We start from the raw sequence: 21,286 nt of genomic DNA on the forward strand, positions 1-21,286 counted from the left end.
GTGAGACCCTGCCTCAAAATCAAATAAAACTTTTTACATAGCTCAGTGGTAGAGCACTTTTGAGCATGTGGAATTCCTGGGTTTAGTCCGTACTACCACAAGGAAGAAAAAAATAAAATTAAAAAGAGATTAATTATTGGTGGACAACATGCTTGCTAATGTTAAAAACAAAACCAAACACTGCCAAGGAATGTACAAAAAAACCCCTCACACAATGAAAGTGTCTTTTCTAAGAATACAGGAGGCAAACCACAAAAACCAATTATATTTCTATAAATTAATAATGAATAATTAGAAACCAAGATTCTAAAGAAATTACAGCAGTTTCAAAACTAGGAAAATTAGGTCTAAAGCTAGCAAAACGTATAGGCTGCATATACTAAAAACTATAAAATACTGACTAAAGAAATCAAAGATGAGGGGCTGGGGATGTGGTTCAAGCGGTAGCGTGCTTGCCTGACATGCGTGCGGCCCGGGTTTGATCCTCAGCACCACATACAAACAAAGATGTTGTGTCCGCCGAAAACTAAAAAATAAATATTAAAAAAAATTCTCTCTCCCTCTCTCTCTCTTTCTCTCACTCTCTCTTTAAAAAAAAATATCATTTCTCCTTTGATTTAATGCATTTCTAATAAAAATCTCAGTAAGTTTTATTTTAACAGTGCTGGTAATCAAACCCAAGATCTTGAGCATAGTAGGCAAGCACTCTACCACTGAACTATGTTCCCAGTTCCCATAATTTTTTTATAGATATAGACAAACTGATTCTGAAATTTATATAAAAGGTAAAATAACTAGAATAGCCAAACCAATTTCAAATAATAAGAAAAAAGTTGGAGGAATTGCACCACCTGATTTTAAGACTAAAACTATAGTAATTGTCAGTGTGGTATAGATAAAGGGCTGGACAAATAGATCAATGGAGCAGAATAAAGAGATCCATACAAATATGTTTTTTAATTTTTAGAAAAGTATAAAGACAATTTAATGAAAAACGATAGTCTTTTCAACAAATAGTGCTGAGATTGGACATCCATAGACAGACAAATGAACCCCAACATAAATCTCAGATCTTATATAAAAGCTAGTTATGTAAAACATAAACTATTAGAGGAGTATCCCAGGAAGATGGTAGAGTAGAACCTACTTTTAGGGTAGACTTTGAGGTGGATGGACATAAAACACCAGAAATCTGTCTCCCTTCCCAGGTAACAATTGCACTGGCAGATTCTCTCAGTGTTCTGGAACTCTGGAGCCAATTGAAGTCTTGAAACTTCCAGAAAAAGGGTTGGACATAAATTGTGGTTAATTTTGGTCCATTTCAGCTCTTAGCACAGTAGTAGCCACAGTCCTCCAATCCTAGTCCCATGGCCGGCAGCTATGCCTAGTTCCTGGAGCAGCCTGAACCCAGCTTGTGGGAGCCAGAGTGGGAAAAAATGATCCTGTTCTCCAAATATCATGGATCTGTGCTTTGATTGCTCATTCTAATCACAAGGGTGCAGATGATAGTCATTGTGGTACCTCCTCCATTGTTGTAAACACTTCCCTCTCCATAACTCTTTCTTGCCCCCACTTTTTTTCTTCCCATGTCTTGTTAGGAGCCAGTCATCGTAAGGACTAGGACATAAGAAAACAATTGCATATGCAAAGGAAATTAGAAAGTGCCTGTATATGCCCAGGGAAAGGCCAACGAAAACAACAACAAAAATCTCTCTCTCTCTCTCTCTCTCTCTCTCACACACACACACACACACACACACACACATGAGAAATGCATGTATATAGACTTCAGGCTGATCCTTGGCACACTGACAGCCTACAATAAAAATTATAACAAAAAAAAATCCATCCTTAGTGAAGGGGGGGTGGATCTAATTTCCAGAGTTTACCTATTATTAGGTTAAAATGTATAGTTTCCATAAAGTAATAAAAACAACCCCAAATAATACAAACAAACAGGAAAACATGGTGCATTAAAAATTTAACAGGAAGGCTGGGGTTGTGGCTCAGAGGCAGAGTGCTCTCCTAGCGTGTGTGAGGCACTGGGTTTGATCCTTAGCACCACATAAAAATAAAATAAAGGTATAGAATCTACCTATAACTAAAAAGTAATATTTAAAAAAAATGAACAGGAACTATCCCTGAAAAAGATCTGGACAAAAGACTTTAAGGATGTTTAGGGAATAGCCATTTCAGTGGCTCATGCCTGTAAATCCAGTGACTCAGGAGGCTAGGCCAGGAGAATAGCAAGTTTGAGGCCCACCTCAGCAACTTAGCAAGGCACTAAGCAACAAAGCAAGACCCTGTCTCAAAATAAAAAAATGAAAATGGCTGGGGATGTAGTTGAGTAGTAGGGTACCCCTGGGTTCAACCCCTAGTAACAACAACAACAAAAAAGATGTTCAAAGAGGGGATGTAGCTCAGTGGTAGAATACTTGCCTAGCTGTGTGAGGTCCTGGTTTGATTGATTCCCAGCACCCAGGGAGGGAGGAGTTGAAGGATTAAAGGAGGAAGATGTGGATTGTCAATAAAATTATATACAAACAAAACAGAAATATCATTTTTTACCCTATTTTTATGGGTGTATTACAGTTGTACATAATGGTGGAATTCATTGTTACATAGTCATTCATGCACACAATATAAAAATATAATTTGGCCAGTATCATTTTCCAGTATTTCCCCTTTCCTGTCCCCTCCCCCCCCCATCCCTTTCCTCTACTCTACTGATATCCCTTTGATTTTCATGAGATGCCCCCACCCATGACCTTTTTCCCTCTAGTTTCCTCTCTAGTTTCCACATATGAAAGAAAACATGTGACCCTTGACTTTCTGAGTTTGGCCTATTTTGCTTAACATAATGTTCTCCAGTTCCATCCATTTTCCTGTAAATGACATAATTTCATTCTTCTTTATGGCTGAATAAAACCCCATTGTGTTTATGTGTGTGTGTGTATTTTTTCTTTATTCATTCATCCATTTATGGACACCTAGACTGGTTCCATAGTTTGACTATTGTGAATTTTGCTGCTATAAACATGGGTATGCATGTGTTGCTATAATACTCTGACTTGAATACTTTAGGATAAATAGTGAGGAATGGTATAGCTGAATCATATTGTGGTTCTATTCCTAGTCTTTTGAGGAACCTCAAACTGATTTCCATAGTGCTTGTGTTAATTTACAACCCCATCAATGGTGTAAGAGCACTCCCTTTTCACCATATTCTTTCTAGCATTTATTGTTTGTATTCTTTTGTAAAAAAAAAATTTTAGTTATGATGGACACAATACCTTTATTTTATTTATTTATATATGGTACTGAGGATTGAATCCAGTGCCTCACACATGCAAGGCAAGTGCTCTCTCTCTGAGCTATAACCCCAGCCCTATTGTTTGTATTTCTGATGGCTGTCCTTCTAACTGGAATGAGAGGAAATCTCAATGTATTTGCATTTCCCTAACTGCCAACAATGTTGAACTTTTTTTCATAAGTTTGTTGGTATTCTACATAAATTTGTATTTCTTTTTTTTATACTTAAAAAATTTTTTTAGTTGTTGATGGACCTTCATTTAATTCATTTATTTATATGTGTTGCTGAGAATCGAACCCAGTGTCTCACAAATGCAAGGCAAGTGCTCTACCACTGAGCCACAAACCCAGCCCCTGTATTTCTTTCTTTTTGAGAATTTAGTTCATGTCTGTTTAGTTCATTTGCCCATTTATTAACTGGGTTATTTATTAAAACAGATGTCAATATCAATAAAGAGATGGAAAAATCTAAAAAGAAAGAAAAAATTCCAGAGCTGAAAAGTACACTGACTGAAATAAAAAATTCACTGGAGAGATTCAAAGACAGTTTTGAGGAGACAGAAGAAAAAATCAATAAAATTGAAGATTGGACAGTGGAAATCATCAAGTCTAAGGAACAGAAAGAAAATAAATTGAAGAAAGCAAAGTCTAAGGGGCCCATGGGACACCATGAAGCAATCCAAGACACACATTTTGGGAATTTCAAAAGGAGAATAGAGAAGGAGAAGGAAAGGGGTGGAAAGAATATTTGAAGAAATAATAGATGAAAAGTTCCCAAATTTGATGAAAGACATCCAAAGTGCTCAACAATCTCCAAGTAAAATGAACTTAGAGACTCACTGAGGCACATTATAATCAAACTCAAAACCCAATACAAAAAAGAGAATCTTGAAAATAGCAAGAGAAAAGTAACTCACATATAAGGGATCCTTAATGACATCATAAGTAGATTTCTTATCAGACACTTTGCAGATCAGAGGCAGTGGGCCAATATGTTCAAAATGTTAAAAAGAAAAAAAATCTCATCAGACAAAAATCCTTTAGTTGGCAAACTTCCTTTAAAAGAGAGGGAGAAAGAGAGAAAGAGAAATAAGACATTTTTGAACAGATAGGAGCTGGGCAGGAGTTCATTACCACTAAACCTGCAAAAAATACTCAAGGGGCTAGCAGTCTTAGATATGCAGGAGGCTGAGACAGGAGGATCCCTTGAGCCCAGGAATTTGAGGCCAACCTGAACAGAATAGCAAGACCCTGTTTAAAAAAAAATTTTTTTTCAAGTGTATTCTTCAAAGTGGAGTAAAGGATACCAGATAGCAACTTGAAGTCATACAAATAAATGAAGATCTCATAAAGGTAAATAGGTGGGAAATAATAGAAGTTAGTATCATTGTACCAATTTATAGCTCCATTTTTTTTCTACTTTTTTTTTTTTTTTTTGTGGGGAAGCTACTAGCGATCAAACCCAGGGCCTCATACATACTAAGCATGCACTATACCACTACACTATATCTGCAGTCTGCTTTCTATATGATGTAGGAGATTAATTTTAAAATAATTATTAATCATTTGTTTTCTACATAATTTAAGAGTATAACATTTAAAAGAATTATTAGAGCCAGGCAGGTTAAGCACACTTGTAAACTGAGCTACTTGGGAGTCTGTGGAGGAGGGTCACAAAGCCAGGGCTGCAGTGTGGCTGGGCACAAAATAACCGAGCCACCACGGGGCACTTGTAGGTTCAAACAGGAACTCCTTTATTGTGAACTCCACTGGAACCCAATGGGCACTCAAAGTAGCGGCCGAGGCAGCAGGAGCCGCCCTATTGCCGGGCAGCAGGAGTCCATATACAACTGAATACACAGCCTGCCCCAATCCAGCATCATCCAGTCACAGCAATTATTCACAGCTTAACTTAATTATCATCATCTTAATGGCTGGCTGGCATCACCTCTCAACCACTCCTTCTGGCAATGCCAGGCGCCATCCCGACTCGGCTGTGGCTCTCAACAATTAGAGCCAGGCAGGTTATGCACACTTGTAATCTGAGCTACTTGGGAGTCTGTGGAGGAGGATCACAAGGCCAGCCTGGGCGATTTAGTGAGATCCTGCCTCAAAATAAAAAGATCTGGGGATGTAGCTCAGTGTTAGAGCTCCAAAGCATTAAGCAACACAGTGAGACCCTGTTTCCAAATAAAATACAAAGGGGAGCTGGGGATGTGGCTCAGTGGTCAAGTGCCCCTGAGTACCAAAACAAAAAAACAAAAAACAAAAATACCCCAACAAAACCCATAATCTCTGTGTTTTAAGTTGTTTACTATTTTGAGTAGTGTGATTAAATCTCACACTGTCCAGGTCCATCCTGCCCAGGAATCACTGTTTCATCAAGGGTTACCATGGGTCTATAACACCTACCTATTATTCACTTAGAAGCCATTTCAGTTATCAGATCAACAGTGGCAGTATCACAGTGCTTATATTCAAGTAATCCTTACCTAGTAGCCTAATATCATAATTTACCTTACTTTATTTCATCACATAGTCACTGTATCATCTCATACCATAAGAAGGGTGAATGTAATACAATAAGATATTTTGATTTTATTATAGCATATTGATTTAATTGTTCTATTTTATTAATGTTAATTGTTCTATGTTATTAATTTCTTTTTTTTAAAGGAGAGAGGAGAGGAGAGAGAGAATTTTAATATTTATTTTTTAGCTTTTGGCGGACACAACATCTTTCTTTGTATGTGGTGCTGAGGATCGAACCTGGGCCGCACGCATGCCAGGCGAGCGTGCTACCGCTTGAGCCACATCCCCAGCCCTGTTATTAATTTCTTATTGCTTGATTTATTAATTAAACTTTATCAGAGATGTATAGGTATAGGAAAAATCATATGTAATGTTTGGTACTATCTGCGGTTTCAGACATCCATGGAGAAGGGGGACGGCTGCAGTAATGCGGAAAATGAGGGACAATATAGCTCTAAGGAAAATAAATAGTGAAATAACAGAATAAAGTCCCTCCTTATTGGTAATTACTTTAAACGTAAGTGGACTAAATTCTCTAATCAAAAGTCAGATTGGAGCTGGGGACAGTCATGTAATCCTCGAATGCCAGCTACTTGGGAGGCTAAGGCAGGAGGATTGCTAGTTTGAGACAGCTTAGAACACTTTCGCAAAAGTCCTGTCTCAAAACAAAAAATAAAATGTACTAGGGATATAGCTCAGTGGCAAAGCACCTCTGGATTCAATCCCCAATACTATAAACAACAAACAAACAAACATAATAAAGCCCAACCAACCAACCAATAAACAAAAAATGAACTGACAGAATGGATTTAAAAATCAGATCCAACCATATACTATTCACTCACTTCAGATCCAAAGGCTCAAACAGACTGAAAGTGAATGGACAGAAAAAGATATTCCTGGGGCTAGGGGTATAACTCAGTGGTAGAGTTTGTGCTTAGCATACACAAAGCTTGGCATCCCCAGCATGTACGTGCACGTGCGTACACACACACACACACACACACACACACACAGCAAATGCTAAGAGCAGATGATATAGTTTTAATTTTTTATTTTTGGCAATAGGGATTAAACCCAGGTGAGTTCCATCCCTAGCCCTTTTAAATTTTTCTTTATTTTTGATTTTTTAATTTTGAGACAGGGTTTCATTAAGTTGCTGAGGCTGGCTTTGAACTTGTGATCCTCCTGCCTCAGCCTCCCTTATCACTGGGATTACAGGTGTGCACCATTGTGCCCTGCACATTATAGGCTTTAAATCCAAAAAAGGTTACAGGTGACAAAGAAGGACATTATACATTAATAAAATGTTCAATAGAGCAAGAAGATAGAACAATTATAAATATTTACACACCTAACAACTGATCTGAAAAATATACAAACTTTTAGAAGAAAACAGGAAAGCTTAATGACCTGGGATTAAGCAAAGAGTTCTTAGTTGTGATACCAAAAGACAAAACTGATAAATTATACTTTATTGAAGTGAAACACTTTTGCTCTGTGAAAGGTACTTTGTTCAAGGATGAAAAGGTGCAGACTTAGAAAATATTTGCAATTCACACATCTGACAAGGAACTATCTATAATATATAAAAAACTCTTAAAACTCAACAGTGAGAAAATAAATGACCCAACTAAAAAAATGGACAAAAGACTTGAACAGACATTTCACCAAAGAATATATGCAGATGGCAATTAAACACATGAAACAATATCCAGTATCATCAGTTATTAGAGAAATGAAAATTAAAGCCACAATAAGATATCACTACATGTCTCTTAGAATGGTTAAAATAAAAAGTAGTAACAATTTTAAGTACTGAGAGTGTGAAGCAATTAGAGCAATGTTTATACATTGCTGTTGGGTGATACAAAATGGTAAAGCCACTGGGGAAAATGGTTTGGCAGTCTTTAAATTAATTCTAATATACACTTACGATGTGACCCGGATATCTCACTCCTACTTATTTATCCTAAAGGCATAAGAACTTACACTCACACAAAAACCTGTACATGTTTATGGCAGTTCTATTTGTAATGGCCAAAAGCTGGAAATAATCCAAGTCCTTCAAAAGGTGAATGGATAAACTATTGCATACTCATACTGTGAAATACTATTTAACAATAAAAAGAAATGAACTATTGATACAAACAACATGGTTAAATCTCAAAAGCATTATGCTGTGTGAATCATAAGTACTGTAATATTCCATGTATATGACACTGTGGAAAAGACAAAATTACAGTGATAGAGAACGGATCAGTAGCTGCCAGAGTAGAGAGTGGGGAGGGCATGACTACAAAGGGATGGTAGGAGGGAGTTTTTTGGGGATGATGGAAGTGTTCTATCCCCTGATGGTGGTGGTAGTTACATGAATCTATGTGTATGTTAACATTCATAGATCTACTACACCAGTCAGATTTGGTATTACACACTATAATCTGAGCTATTTGGGAGGCTGAGGCAGGAGTATGGCAAGTTTGAAGGCCAGTCCCGGCAATTTAGCAAGATCCTGTCTTTTTTTTTTTTTTTTTTTAAATATTTATTCTAGATGGACACAGTATTCTTATTTTACATTTATGTGGTGCTGAGGCTCGAATCCAGTGCCTCGTGCATGCTAGGCGAGCACTCTACCACTGAGCCACAACCCAAGCCCCAAATCCTGTCTTTAAAAATAAAAGCAAAGCGCTCCTGGGTTTTAATCCCTAGTACAAAAAGATAAAATCTGTACACCATTTTAATAGGTGTTTAAAAATAAAATTATAGGAATGAATGTGCCCTAAAACACTGAACTGACTACTCAATGAACATTCCATGAGAACATGAGAATAGACTCCTTATCTTGATGGGGGAGGTGGAGGTCAAGAATGTGTACAGAAGAAGTGATGCTTGAGCTGAGTTTTAAAGAATGATTTGGAATTTTTTTTGGGCCAACAGGATTTTCACGTGCAAAAGCCCTGGGGCAGGAGGAAAATGGCTCATTTCCCTCTAAAACTGACTAAAGCACAGGTAGTGCCCTAGGGGAAAGGGGTTGGAGAAATAATGACAGAGTGAAAGTCAAGGCTGTAGGAAGAATCAGATTATGGCTGGGCTAGATGGTTTATGGGGGTAATCCCAATGACTCAGGAGCTGAGGCAAGACATCTCAAACTCAAGGTCAGCCTCAGTAATTCAGCAAGACCCTGTCTCAAAAAATGAAAAGGGCTTGGAGTGTAGCTCAGTGATAATGCACCTCTGGGTTCAAGCCCTACAAAACCAACGAACAAAAACCCCACCAAAATCGAGTCAGATTATGGTAGACTAAGGGTTTGTTCTAGATAGGCCCAGGCAAGCAGGTGTGGGAGGTGAAGATGTGGGCTAGCCTGGAGACTTAACTCTCTGGAATATCTCTGCAGGGAAAGTATTAAAGCAATTGACCTAAGAATGAGTGTTTAAATGTCCCACTTCAAGGCGCTGACACCCTCCCAGGTCTGGAGTTGGTTGGATTCTCCTGCTCTCTGAGCTGCAATCAAAGGTTCCAACACCACGCAGCGCTGCAGACAGTAGAGTCTAAACTGCCCTCTCCTAGGCCTCTGCCTGATTCAGGAGGATGAATCAAGTGTTCGGAGGGCTTGAGGACTTTGAGATTGGCTTCTGCTGTCTATTCACAGTGCCCCAGGGATCTAGTTGTTTTCAGAAATACTGGTAACTATAATCAGGTATTTTTAAGCTAGGCAGCAAATTTCACCTTAACCCCTCCAGCTCTTCCCCAGGCTCACTTGAGTGCAGGAGTTAGAAGAAAAGCATGGGGGCTGGGGGGCTGGGGATGTGGCTCAAGGGCTAGCGCGCTAGCCTGGCATGCGCGGTGCGCTGGGTTCGATCCTCGGCACCACATAAAAATAAAATAAAGATGTTGTGTCCGCCGAAAACTAAAAAAAAAAAAAAAAAAAAAAAAAGAAAAGAAAAGAAAAGCATGGGCAACATAGTGAGACCTCATTTCAAAAAAAAAAAAAAAAAAAGTCTACAGCTAAAAATGGCAAAGCCCCCCACCCCGCCCTGACTAAAATGTCCCCTACCCGACCATTGATTACTAAACCTTAATGTTTGTTATGGGCAGGACATTTACCAAAAAATGCAAATTCTTGGCCCCACCCCAGAGTGTGTCTGACTCGTTGGACCTAGATTCAAGCTGAAGAATCTGCATTCTTCAAACATAATAGATGACCCTAATAGGTGACTCGAAGGGCCCGATTCGGTCCGATTCGGTCCGACAGGGACTTGAGGCGGCCCCAGGTAGCAGAGGTTGGAGGACCCGCGGGTCCTAATACGAAGAATTTGGAAGGTCATTTTTGCAAATGACCTAAAGCTCCGGAGGAGGTGCAGCACCGCTGGGCTCTTGGGGAGCCGGTGCACCGCAGGCCGCGGGTGACCCGCGGCGGCCGTCTGGGGGTCCGCGGCCCAGCGCTCACACTCTCACCTGCCAGGTGGTGAGCCCAGGCTCCGGATTTGCGGATGAATACAGCAGCCGCGCCTTCTTCCTTTCGAGGACTTTCACTTTCCCCTTTCACAAAATTTTACGGCCCCACCCCCACCCAAGCCGAGCTACCTGGCCCGCCCTCCGGAGCCTCGAGGGCTCGCTCCCAGCGAATGGGGCGCGCGGGCACGGCCGGCCGCGCGGAGGAGCGGGCCCACCGCCTCCCGGTCGGAGGCGGCAGTGCAGGCAAAGGCGGGCCGCGCCGGGCACCGCGCGGGTAGGAGCTGGAGGGCGGGCCGCGGCGTGAAGGCCTCCCGGGCCGGGTCGCGACTCGCCGCGGCTCCTGCCAGCCCTCCTGCTGGGCACGTCCTGGAGGGGCCGCGGCCCGGGCTGCAGACCCCTGCCCCACCTGGGCGGCCGCGGCCGGGTCAGCGAAGGGTTAAGGAGCTCGCTCCCTCCTCTCTGCTCCCTCACCCTTGGAAAGTCCCCTAAGTGACGTTTCAACCCGACAATTAAAAGAAGAGTTTAATTATAGAGACGGGCTCCGGGAGCTGGAACCAACCCGGGCGGTCGGCCGGGCCGGTAAACAACTCGCAGCGAGCTGGACGGGCCGGCCGCCGCCCGCGGAGCCCGCGCCCGGGAGCGGGGGAGGGGAGCCCGCCGCGAGTTGGACAAGCCGAGAAAATTCGAGGAATCGTTTTTCTGTTTGATAAAAACGACTTTTTAGCCAGCCCGGGGCGCCGGGGCCCCGCGATGGTGTTCCTCGCCCAACCCACGGCCGCGGGAGGACAGCGGCGCCGCCCGGAGCACGCGGACAGTCCGCGCCCCATGGGGACCGGCCCTGGGCCGGGAAGGCGGCCCTGCCAGCCCCGGGTCCCCTTCCCCCTCGCTTCTCCACTCCCCGCCCGGGTCCCCCCAGCTGAGCTTCGCGAACACTCCTGAGTTAGATCCCGGCCTTTGGGGGTGGGGGGATAAAAAAAAAAACACGAAATAACTTCACATCAGGACTCAGACGAACCTTGTGGTTTTAACGCGCACCCTGCTCTGTCCTGAAATCTGGAACTCATTACCTCATCACCAAGCAACTGCACTAAATGCCCCCCCCCCCACGCACACTTGTTGGAGCCGGGGGAGGAACGAGGGGGAGGAACGAGCAAACATCCCCTTAAGAAAGAAATCTATACACGCGAGTGATTTAAATTAAGGTGGATGGAAGTTATTTCCCTTTCTGGCGCTTGCCAGATTTCAAGAAAAGATGAAAAATGGGAGCTGGGCGGGGGTAGTGTGGAGAAGCAACAGGCGGCTGGACAGCAACGGCAGAAAAAGGGGCAGCAGCGTGATTAAAAATGGGGGCCATCAATTCAAGTCAGAGGAGGCATAAATAAAAGCAGGACCGTTGTGAATCACGAAAGTTCGTGACTGCAACAGAAATTGTGTGTTTCGCAAAGTTGGAAAAACAACTGGTTCCTAAAACAGTTGTGATTTGGAAGGTTTCCCTAGGTTTGCCCAGTGGTTGACGAATAAATAAGAAATGCAGTAGTGGTTGTGTGCGTGTGTGCATGTGTGTGTGTGTATGTGTGTGTGCGCATGTGTGTGTGTATGTGTGCGTGTGTATGTGTGTGTGCGTGTGTATGTGTGTGCGCATGTGTGTGTGTGTGTGCGCATGTGTGTGTATGTGTGTGCGCATGTGTGTGTATGTGTGTGTGCGTGTGTGTGTATGTGTGTGTGCGTGTGTATGTGTGTATGTGTATGTGTGTGTGTATGTATGTGTGTGTGTGTATGTGTGTGTGTATGTGTGTGTGCGCGCATGTGTGTGTATGTGTGTGTATGTGTGTTGCGTGTGTGTGTGTGTGTGTGTGTGTGTTGGGGGGGTGCGACTCGAGCGCTGTGCACCGCCCGTCCCGTCCTTTCCAAAGAAACGTGCCCATAATGGGGTGACCTAATTACATTGCAATGGAACTCGCTCGCAGCCACTCGGCTCGCGGGGTTTCATAACCGACCCGGCGGCCTCCAGTGCTGGGAAGAAACGTGCGAGGGCCGAGGAGGCGGCCCTACCCGCGATTTCCGCTTAGGTCTTCACTCCAGGGCCAAGGCGCGGGGAGCGTGTGGGGGACACGTTAACAACTTTGCATTTGGGAGAACGAGGGGGGGGGCATTCGAACTTAATAGGAAATAAATATAAGCCGTTTTAAAAGGAGTCATAATTCAGTGCGGGCCCTTCGGTTTCATGGCTTCTATGTCCCCTCCCCCCAAAACAGCATAGGGTGACAAGCCATATGTTCCGTTCCCGTGGTGGCGGGAGAGAAGTAACAATAAGTTAAAAAGTGTCGCCTCCCCCACTTCTTTACCGAAGTAACTTTTTTTTCTTCACTGTTCTAACGTTTGGGGTTTTGTGTGGGGAGGAGGAAAGTGGTTCGTTGCTCAGTGGATTTTTTTTTTTTTCTTGAGGGGCGGAAGAGGTGCCCACGACAGAGTCAGGGTTTTCTGTATTTAAAGTTTAAAGACTGGATCCACGTAAGGAACGCCACGCCTAGGTCTGCTAAAATCAGCAACCTTCCCGGGAGGTGGTCTTTTTCTCAACGCACCCCCCTCTCGTCCACACCTGGAGAGCGCCGGCTGCCTGGCAGGAGCGAGTGTAGACGCGTGCGGCGAGCTAAATCGTGCCGTGCTCGCCCCCGCCAAGCTAGATCCTCCCAGGGGAAAAAAAAGTTTCTCTATTCCCCCCCACTCCTCGGCCCTAGACTCGAACGTTCAGGCGGCTCCAAATTCCCAGTCCCCTGGCCCGGAGGAGCGCGAAGTCAGGGAAAGGTAAGCGGTGCGGCCTGGGAGAAGTTTCAGTGGAGACTAGCTCAAGATGGAAACCGCAGCCCGGGCGCTCGGGACAGGCTGCAGCTCCCGCTTACAAAAAGAGAAAGTCGAGCCCGCCTTCCTGCCCGACAAAAAACAACAACACAACAACAAGAACCCCGAAGGGGGTGGAATGAGTGATGTCACAGAGCCGCGCTCCAGGGCTGACAAAGGGGGGCGAGCCCCTCCCCCTCCGCGCCGCGCGGCCCCAGGGAGGGGCGCCCAAAGCGCCGGGGAGCGGAGCCCGCCGACTCGAAACTTTTCCTCTTTAAGAAAAAAAAGTTGTGCGCGGCTCGGAGTGGGTTTTTTTTTTTTTTTTTTTTCCGCCTTCTTTCCTCGTCTCCCCTCCCCCTTCTTCCTTTTGAAAGTTTCTTCCCTTCCCAGCTCCCCCGCCCCCCCCCCCCCCCCCCCCCGGCTTGACCGCATGGCTGATTCAACCTCAGTGTCAATCAACTTTTTTTCCTCCTCTTCCTCATTTAAATAAGTTTAAAGCTCCTCCTCCCCCCAGCCCACCAAATCTGAAACTTTATAAATTGGGCTTTGCGCGCCGCAGCCCGGGAGAGTCAGAAAGGCGAGGGGCGCCGGGAGCAGGCGTGTGGGACTCCAGACCGGAGAGCCGGAGGCTGCGCCTTCCCCGCACCGGGACCTTCACGGCACACCAGATCCTCGCGCGCCCCTGCCCCGTGCGAGCTCCCACGATGACCACCACCCTCGTGTCTGCCACCATCTTCGACTTGAGCGAAGTTTTATGCAAGGTAAAGTGGAGCGGAGATTTTGAGTCTTTTTCTTTTGCTTAAAAGAAGAACTCCTGAAAGTTCGGTTCTTGGGAAGCAGGGGGTAGAGGGTACTGAAGGGAGATGGCTCTTCTCTCCGCCCGCATTTCCCCACTTTGAAGGAATTTGACCGTGTCCTTTTCACTCTTTGAGTTTCCACAGTTCCCGGTGCGGTTACATGTGAATCTGGGGAGTTTTGGGGGGCGAAGTTTGCGAGGCGGGGCTCTTTGGGGGACTGGCCGGGATTGGGACAAGTTTTGGGCGATATAGTGTGCTGCTTGAGCTGAGGTTTGCGGGACTACTTGGTTCCTCTGTGCGCGCTCTGGGTCTCTGTACCGCCGGCAGGGGTTCGATACTGCTCAGCTCCATTGCCGGCCCTTGAGGGTGGGGTCCCTCGGGGAAGTGAGTCTCGAGATGATGTGGGAGATTTCTCTCTCTGCTTTGGGGAAGCTGGAGATCTGCAAGGAAGAAAAAGGCCAAGAGTTGATTCATAAAGATGTAGCAAAGCAAGTTTGCAGTAGGACTTGTGACCACCTCAGCTCAGCTGGGCTTCCTCCCGCGATAACAGATCACGGTGCAAACTTTGGGAATGAAAGTGGGTTGACCTGCTTACCTGTGTTGCCAGGCACCACTCGTGGTGGGCCGGGGGATGCATGACAAAATGCTGCTTGAGCTCTAAGAATACCCTCCAATAAGGATTTAGGGGGCCTTTTTAAGCCGGGTAGCTTGTCAGCTGAAAACAAGTTTTAAAGTCGGAATGCTCCAGGAGTGTGGCTGAAGTGTACATAACAAAAGCCTATGGATGTTGTTAAAATTTTTTTCCCAGCCCTCTACCCCCTATTTGAAAGGGTGAAGCTGCTAGGCTACTTTTAATTGGTGAAGTGTTTTGCCTTCTCTTAAACACGTCGGGTCATGTTGCTCTCTTTTCCCAGCTTGCTGCTTCTGTAGGCGCAGCTGCCAAGGCCCCAGGGCTGCAGGGTTGGGGTGCAGGGACGCTGATTTAGCTGAAGAACAACCTCAGAAACTTGGAATTTTCAGCTTCCTTCCTTCCTTGCCTTCTCCAAAACACCACTAGCCAGGGCAGCTGCCTGAGCTCAGGGCTCTTCTTTTCCTTGCTCTCCAGTTCTTTGATCTATTTCTCTTTTTTTCACCCCCTCCTCCCACAGGACTTTTTAAATGAAACTCATTGTTGAGAACCAGCTCTCCACTGGGTTCCTGTAATCCGCTCGGTGGGGTGGTTGTGGTTATAGATTCCCGATCCCCTGCTGCTGATCCTTAGGGACCAACTTTAGAATTTGCACAATGACACCCACATGGGTGGGGAACCATCCCTCAGGTTCCCCACTGGCACCCTTTCCAAATCTTAGGTACAGTTTGGACAGGTGACCAAGGCCCAGAACCCTGCCTGTGGTGCCCCCTACTCCCCCCTCCCCCGCCCCCAGTCTTCTAACTACCACAGGGTGGGTGGGTGGGTTTGGAACTTTCCTTTTCCTTTCCTTCCCATCTGCAGCTTTGCAGTTCTAGATTAAACACTGGCACTCCTACCCAAGCCTCTCTTTTTTCAGCCTGGAGACCAAGTGCAAAGGCATCTTCCCAGTGAAGGGGGTGCAGAATGGTGGGAGATAAGACTGTCCAGGGTACCCCTTCCAGGAGCTGTGAGTTCAGGCATCTCATCTCTCTCTAACAACCTCAGACCAGGCCCTCCCCCCAGCAAGAAAAAGTACAGGCAATCTAAAACCTGTTGCCAGAGGAAGGGAACACTCCTGAAGAAGGAAGCTGAGTCTTGGACCGGGTTGTGGAGGAAGGGGCTATCAATTGAGCAGGGGCTGATTAAGAGAGGCTTGGCTCAGGTGTACTCTTCTCTCTGGGATTTGCGCTGTTGTGTTGTGTGTGTTTGTGTGTGTGTGTGTGTGGGGGGGATCTAGAGAGTTAGCCTTGTGAGATATTCTGGGTTGAGGAATCTATTTGGGAGGCAAAGAAGTTGGATTTCATAGATAAAAAATGATAGGATTGGTGATACAGGATATGAATGTTCACACATAAAATAATTGTCACCCAGGCCAGGATTTTGTGATTTCTTATGCATGGGGCCAGAATAAACCCAGGTGGCTGGTGTGTGGGAGAAAGGGAGGGAAGGGGATTCAGGAGCAAAGGTGGAGGTGGTTCTTTAGAGCAACTGGACATTTCTGATCATGGAGGGGATTGTTCTTAGCACCTGAGAAGGGTGCCCTTCTCTAGCCTTGTGAACATCCTCCCTCACTAACCATCTTTTCTCTTCTCCCTCTTCCCTCCAGGGTAACAAGATGCTCAACTACAGTACTCCCAGTGCAGGTGGCTGCCTGCTGGACAGGAAGGCAGTGGGTACCCCTGCTGGTGGAGGCTTCCCTCGGAGGCACTCTGTCACCCTGCCCAGCTCCAAGTTCCACCAGAACCAGCTCCTCAGCAGCCTCAAGGGTGAGCCAGCTCCGGCTCTGAGCTCTCGGGACAGCCGCTTCCGAGATCGCTCTTTCTCTGAAGGGGGTGAACGGCTGCTGCCCACCCAGAAGCAGCCCGGTAGTGGCCAGGTCAACTCCAGCCGCTACAAGACAGAGCTGTGCCGCCCCTTTGAGGAGAACGGTGCCTGTAAGTACGGGGACAAGTGCCAGTTCGCCCACGGCATCCACGAGCTCCGCAGCCTGACCCGCCATCCCAAGTACAAGACGGAGCTGTGCCGCACCTTCCATACCATCGGCTTTTGCCCCTATGGGCCCCGCTGCCACTTCATCCACAACGCTGAGGAGCGCCGCGCCCTGGCCGGGGCCCGGGACCTCTCCGCTGACCGTCCCCGCCTCCAGCATAGCTTTAGCTTTGCTGGGTTTCCCAGTGCCGCTGCCACCGCCGCTGCCACGGGGCTGCTGGACAGCCCCACGTCCATCACCCCACCCCCCATCCTGAGCGCCGATGACCTCCTGGGCTCACCTACCCTGCCCGATGGCACCAATAACCCCTTTGCCTTTTCCAGCCAGGAGCTGGCAAGCCTCTTTGCCCCTAGTATGGGGCTACCTGGGGGTGGCTCCCCCACCACCTTCCTCTTCCGGCCCATGTCTGAGTCCCCTCACATGTTTGACTCTCCCCCCAGCCCTCAGGATTCTCTCTCGGACCAGGAGGGCTACCTGAGCAGCTCCAGCAGCAGCCACAGTGGCTCAGACTCCCCCACCTTGGACAACTCAAGACGCCTGCCCATTTTCAGCAGACTTTCCATCTCAGATGACTAAACCAGGGTAGGGAGGGACCCCTCTGCCTCCACTCCCCTCTCCCCACACCCATACCCCAATACCCTCACCTCCCTACCCACCCCATTCCCCACAACCCCTACATTAACAAGGTTAAGCTCAACCCCTTCCCCCAGAACCTTGGAATGCTCCCCCCTCCCTCTTTTTACCCTCCTAACATAAGGACAAGTCAATTTGTCAGTAGCTTCCTCTGGCTTGAAACCCCTCCCTCAATTTTATCGCCCACTCACCACGCATAACAGACAAGTCCCATATTTGTCAGTAGATGCCTTTTTTTTTCCGGCTTAAGCCTTAAGTGCCAAATCACAAAAGAAAAAGCAGTAACAGTTTACAGAAGCAACTTAGTGCCTTGTTATCTAACTTTGTCACTGTGACTACATTACCTCTTCAGCGCCAGGGGGCACCCGTGGGCCTCCCTGAGCCTCTGCCCATGGGAGGGGGAGGGGGGAGACCCAGAACCAGCAGCTCCCCCCACTGGCGACACAACTGCACCTTCCCTTCCTTCAGTCTCCCACACACTTCCTCCTCTTCCGGTAGAGAATTGCCCCCTCCCTTAGGAGAATTGTTGCTGGACTTGGGTTTTTTGGGGAAACTTGTCTCGACATTGAAAATCTTTTTTTTTTTTCATCCCAACCCGAACCCCTGTTGACTAATCTTGCCTGGGTTTGTGTAGGTCTGCAGGAAGGAAGGCTGAAAAAGCGGATGAAGATTTTGATATAAGTGGGACTTTTGTGATTTAATCTTTTTTTTTTCTTTTTAAAGTGGGGAGGAAGGGGAAGCTAGATGGACTATGAGAGACTTGATTTTGGTGCTAAAGTTCCCCAGTTCATATGTGACATCTTTTTAAAAAAAATAACAACAAAAAAAAAAAGAGAGAAAAGCTTAAAAAAAACATGTAAGGGGTGAGCAGTTAATGGTATTCATTCCACATACAATATCTGTGTAAAACGATTTCCTGTAGAAGTAGCTTTAATGGTTTTTGCTCTAGAATACCGTAGGTTGACCCTTAGAGCACTCACGCCATGCTTTTTTCCCTGGGTTTTAAACTTCATATAACTTTCAGAAATTGGAGAGCAAAAATTTTGCTTGTCACTGCACATCAATATAAAAAAGCTTATTTAACTTATCAAAACGTATTTATTGCCAAACTATGCTTTTTTTTGTTAATTTTGTTCATATTTATCGGGATGACAAATCCATAGAATATATTCTTTTATGTTAAATTATGATCTTCATATTAATCTTAAAATTTTGTGACGTGTCTTTTTCCTTTTTTTCCACAGTTTTAATATATTATTCTTCAACAACATTTTTTTGTAACTTTACACTTTTTTTGGTTATTTTATTTTAAAAAAATGAAAAATTAATTTAAAAAAATGCAAAAAACTGTTGGATTATTTATTTTAGAAATTCCCCCCTTTGTGTTGGACTGCAAATTGAGTTTCTTTCTCTTTAGGCCTTTCACAGGTAGGACTGAGAATGTATGTAAAAGTTCTGTGACAGTATAGAAGGAAAACGACTATGTATAGCTTCTAAAAGGGAAAAAAAAAAAAAAAAAAGAGAGAAACCCTTTGACTTCCACGTGCCCATCTCAAGACATTCCGCTCGCAGATTTGAGGTTCTGGATTCCAGGTTTGGAGTTTTCCAATGTTAGTGTAAACAGAACTGGCGCACACACACATTAAGATGAATGTAATTATTATTCCTCTTGCTGGTCACTACCGTCGCTTTCTATTTCTCTTTCTTTGTGTGAATTTATTTAAAAGAAAAAAAAACTTTTTGTAACGACTATTTGCAGTTTAAAATCAATAAACCCCGTTTTTCAAGAAACTGATAGTGAGGCTGGTCTTTCCTTGGTTTGTGGTTTGACTTTGCCAAGAGGGTTCGCCTGCTGTACTTTGCTTGGTAGGAGGGGCAGTGGTTGGCCTCTTCTGGCACTAGACAGCTGAACCTGTAGCTCCCTTTGGTGAGCTTTAGTGGGGATGAAGGGGGCTGCAGATGGAGGTTGGTTGGTTGGTTTGTTTTTTCTTTGCAAAGGAATCTACTTCCTGCTTCAGTGAGCCACAGCTCAGGGCCATCCACAGCAGTCTCTGGTTAACCTGTGGTCTTCACTCCTTTGGGCAGTGGTTGGGGACCCAAAATGCTGGAGAGAATCCATGACACACCAGCAGGTCTGGTTTGGAGCAAGTTCTTCTGTTTAGATGCTTCAGGCTCATTTTCCCCACAGGAGTTAACCAAGTCTTAAGCTCTCAACAGCTCCCTGGGAGGGTGTGAGGAAGCATTGCAGGCCTGGTGAGGGGGCTCAGTCACATACCTGGGTTGGTGTCTGATTTGGAGGACTATTGAAGAGCATTGACCAACAATAGGAAGCTGTCAATAGCTCCCACCACCTTAACCCTAGTTACACCTGCCATGCTAGACAAAGCATGGTAGCATGGTTTGGTGAAGGGTTTCCTTTGGTTAGAAGCACCCCAGCCAGGAACAGATGACCACGAAAAAGTGATGTTTTACCTGCAAGGAGGAATTGAACTTCTCTTTTGGGGAGACAGAGAGACTGCTGATTTGAGTTGCCTTTGGTGCCTTGCACTCAGGAGGTTTTGGAGGGCTGAGCTGAATTTCCCCCTTGATTCCACTAGGCCTTTCTCAAAGGCCTGTGGCTGACTTTGTTCAGGCCAGCTGTCCCCAAGATTCTGCAGATCTGCATCCTCTGGACTCTTACCTCTTTGGTCAGCAGGTATTACTGGGGAGCAGGAGTGAGAGGTAGGAAATAGGAACTACTTCCTGTCCCAGGATAGGGGCTGGTGGTGCAGGGAGAGGACAAGTAGCCCTTCCTGGGACCAGAGTGAACCTAGGCACCCTAAGGAGGGAATGAGGGGTGTGTGTGTGTGTGTTCTGGGGGGTGGGGGTTGATCTTTCTCTGACTAAAAGTAAAAACATGTAATCTTAGTTTACCTTGCGCCCATTTCCTGCAGGCACATGTTAGTGAATGGCAGATAGCTTTCTAATTCCCCCTCTTGTGACACTGGTTGGGTTTTACGGGGTGTCTAGGCCAGTTAGATAACAAAGATTGAGGCACTGACTCCGAAGGCCCTGGAGGGGTGAGGCTGGCTGTAAAGGCAAGGGCAGGCTCCCCCATCCCCTGGGGAAGCTGGCTGTCTGCAGGCCTTAACCCTAACCCTTCCTAAGTGTCTTCATGAAGAACATACAGGGTGCCCAGGCCCAGAGCCTGATTTCCTACCATCTAGATCTTAAAAGGGAAAGGAAATAGTAGAATCCTTTCAGGGCCATTATTTCCCCTCCACAGCAGCCCAGTGCTCTAGGCCGGGGAGTCCAGGAAGGTGGGGCCCAGAGCTGGCAGGAGACCTGTGACTCTGAGCTCCTCCACAGCTGGGGAGCATAGGAGCCATGCCCAGGGAGTGAAGATGAGGCCCACACAAAGGGGAATGTTGTGGAAGGGCCAGATCCTGCCTTGTTGGCCAATTTCCTGGGTCCAAAGCCTCCTTTCCACCCTCTGCCCAGGACCCTGGGGGATCTCTGGTTTTAGGGGCCTGCGTGAAGTCTCCCCTGGGTGGACAAGGCCTCTGGCTGCTGGTTGTATAACCCATGGTCTGGCTGTTGGCTGAAATCGTGAAGCAGCTTGGCCATGGGTCAGTGACCTACCCTTCCTGGTCTAGAGGCCTCATTGGCAGGAGGAAGGTGGGTGCCTACTAGACCTCAGTGGCACTCTGGGGAAAGGATGGCCTCTGAGGGCCACAGAGAATCTGGGGCTGACTTAAACTGGGCTTTGAAGTCAAATGGATCATGAAGTCCTGGCAACTGAAGTGGGGGAGGGTCACGACAGGAGGAAGGATCCATGGCTTGAAAGAAGAGGTGCTGGAGCCTGGGACCAGGGCTCAAGTCTCAGCTCTTGTTAGACCAACCTGTGCTTTGAACAAATAGCCAGACCTTGAACTTTTCTAGCTATAGCTCCAGAGATCACTCTGAGGCTCAAGTAATGACATCAGTCATGACAGCTTTTCTTAAATGCTTGGTAGTCTTTGTGTGCATTAACTCAAAAGTTCATAACGACCCCATGGAGGAAAGCCCCAAAGCATCCCC

The 21,286-nt window shown here is 46.0% G+C and overlaps 1 protein-coding gene across 1 annotated transcript; it reads left to right on the top strand.

Annotated features, from left to right (window-relative positions):
• Nucleotides 1-13,692: 13,692 nt before the first annotated feature.
• Zfp36l1 (ZFP36 ring finger protein like 1) lies at nucleotides 13,693-19,018 on the top strand. The gene is made up of 2 exons (XM_076850326.1): nucleotides 13,693-13,898; nucleotides 16,211-19,018. The coding sequence occupies exons 1-2, from the start codon at nucleotides 13,842-13,844 to the stop codon at nucleotides 17,168-17,170; spliced, it is 1,017 nt and encodes a 338-aa protein (XP_076706441.1). The 5' UTR covers nucleotides 13,693-13,841; the 3' UTR covers nucleotides 17,171-19,018.
• Nucleotides 19,019-21,286: the final 2,268 nt, after the last annotated feature.

Source organism: Callospermophilus lateralis, chromosome 3 (genome assembly GCF_048772815.1).
Source record: "Callospermophilus lateralis isolate mCalLat2 chromosome 3, mCalLat2.hap1, whole genome shotgun sequence".
NCBI lineage: Eukaryota > Metazoa > Chordata > Mammalia > Rodentia > Sciuridae > Callospermophilus > Callospermophilus lateralis.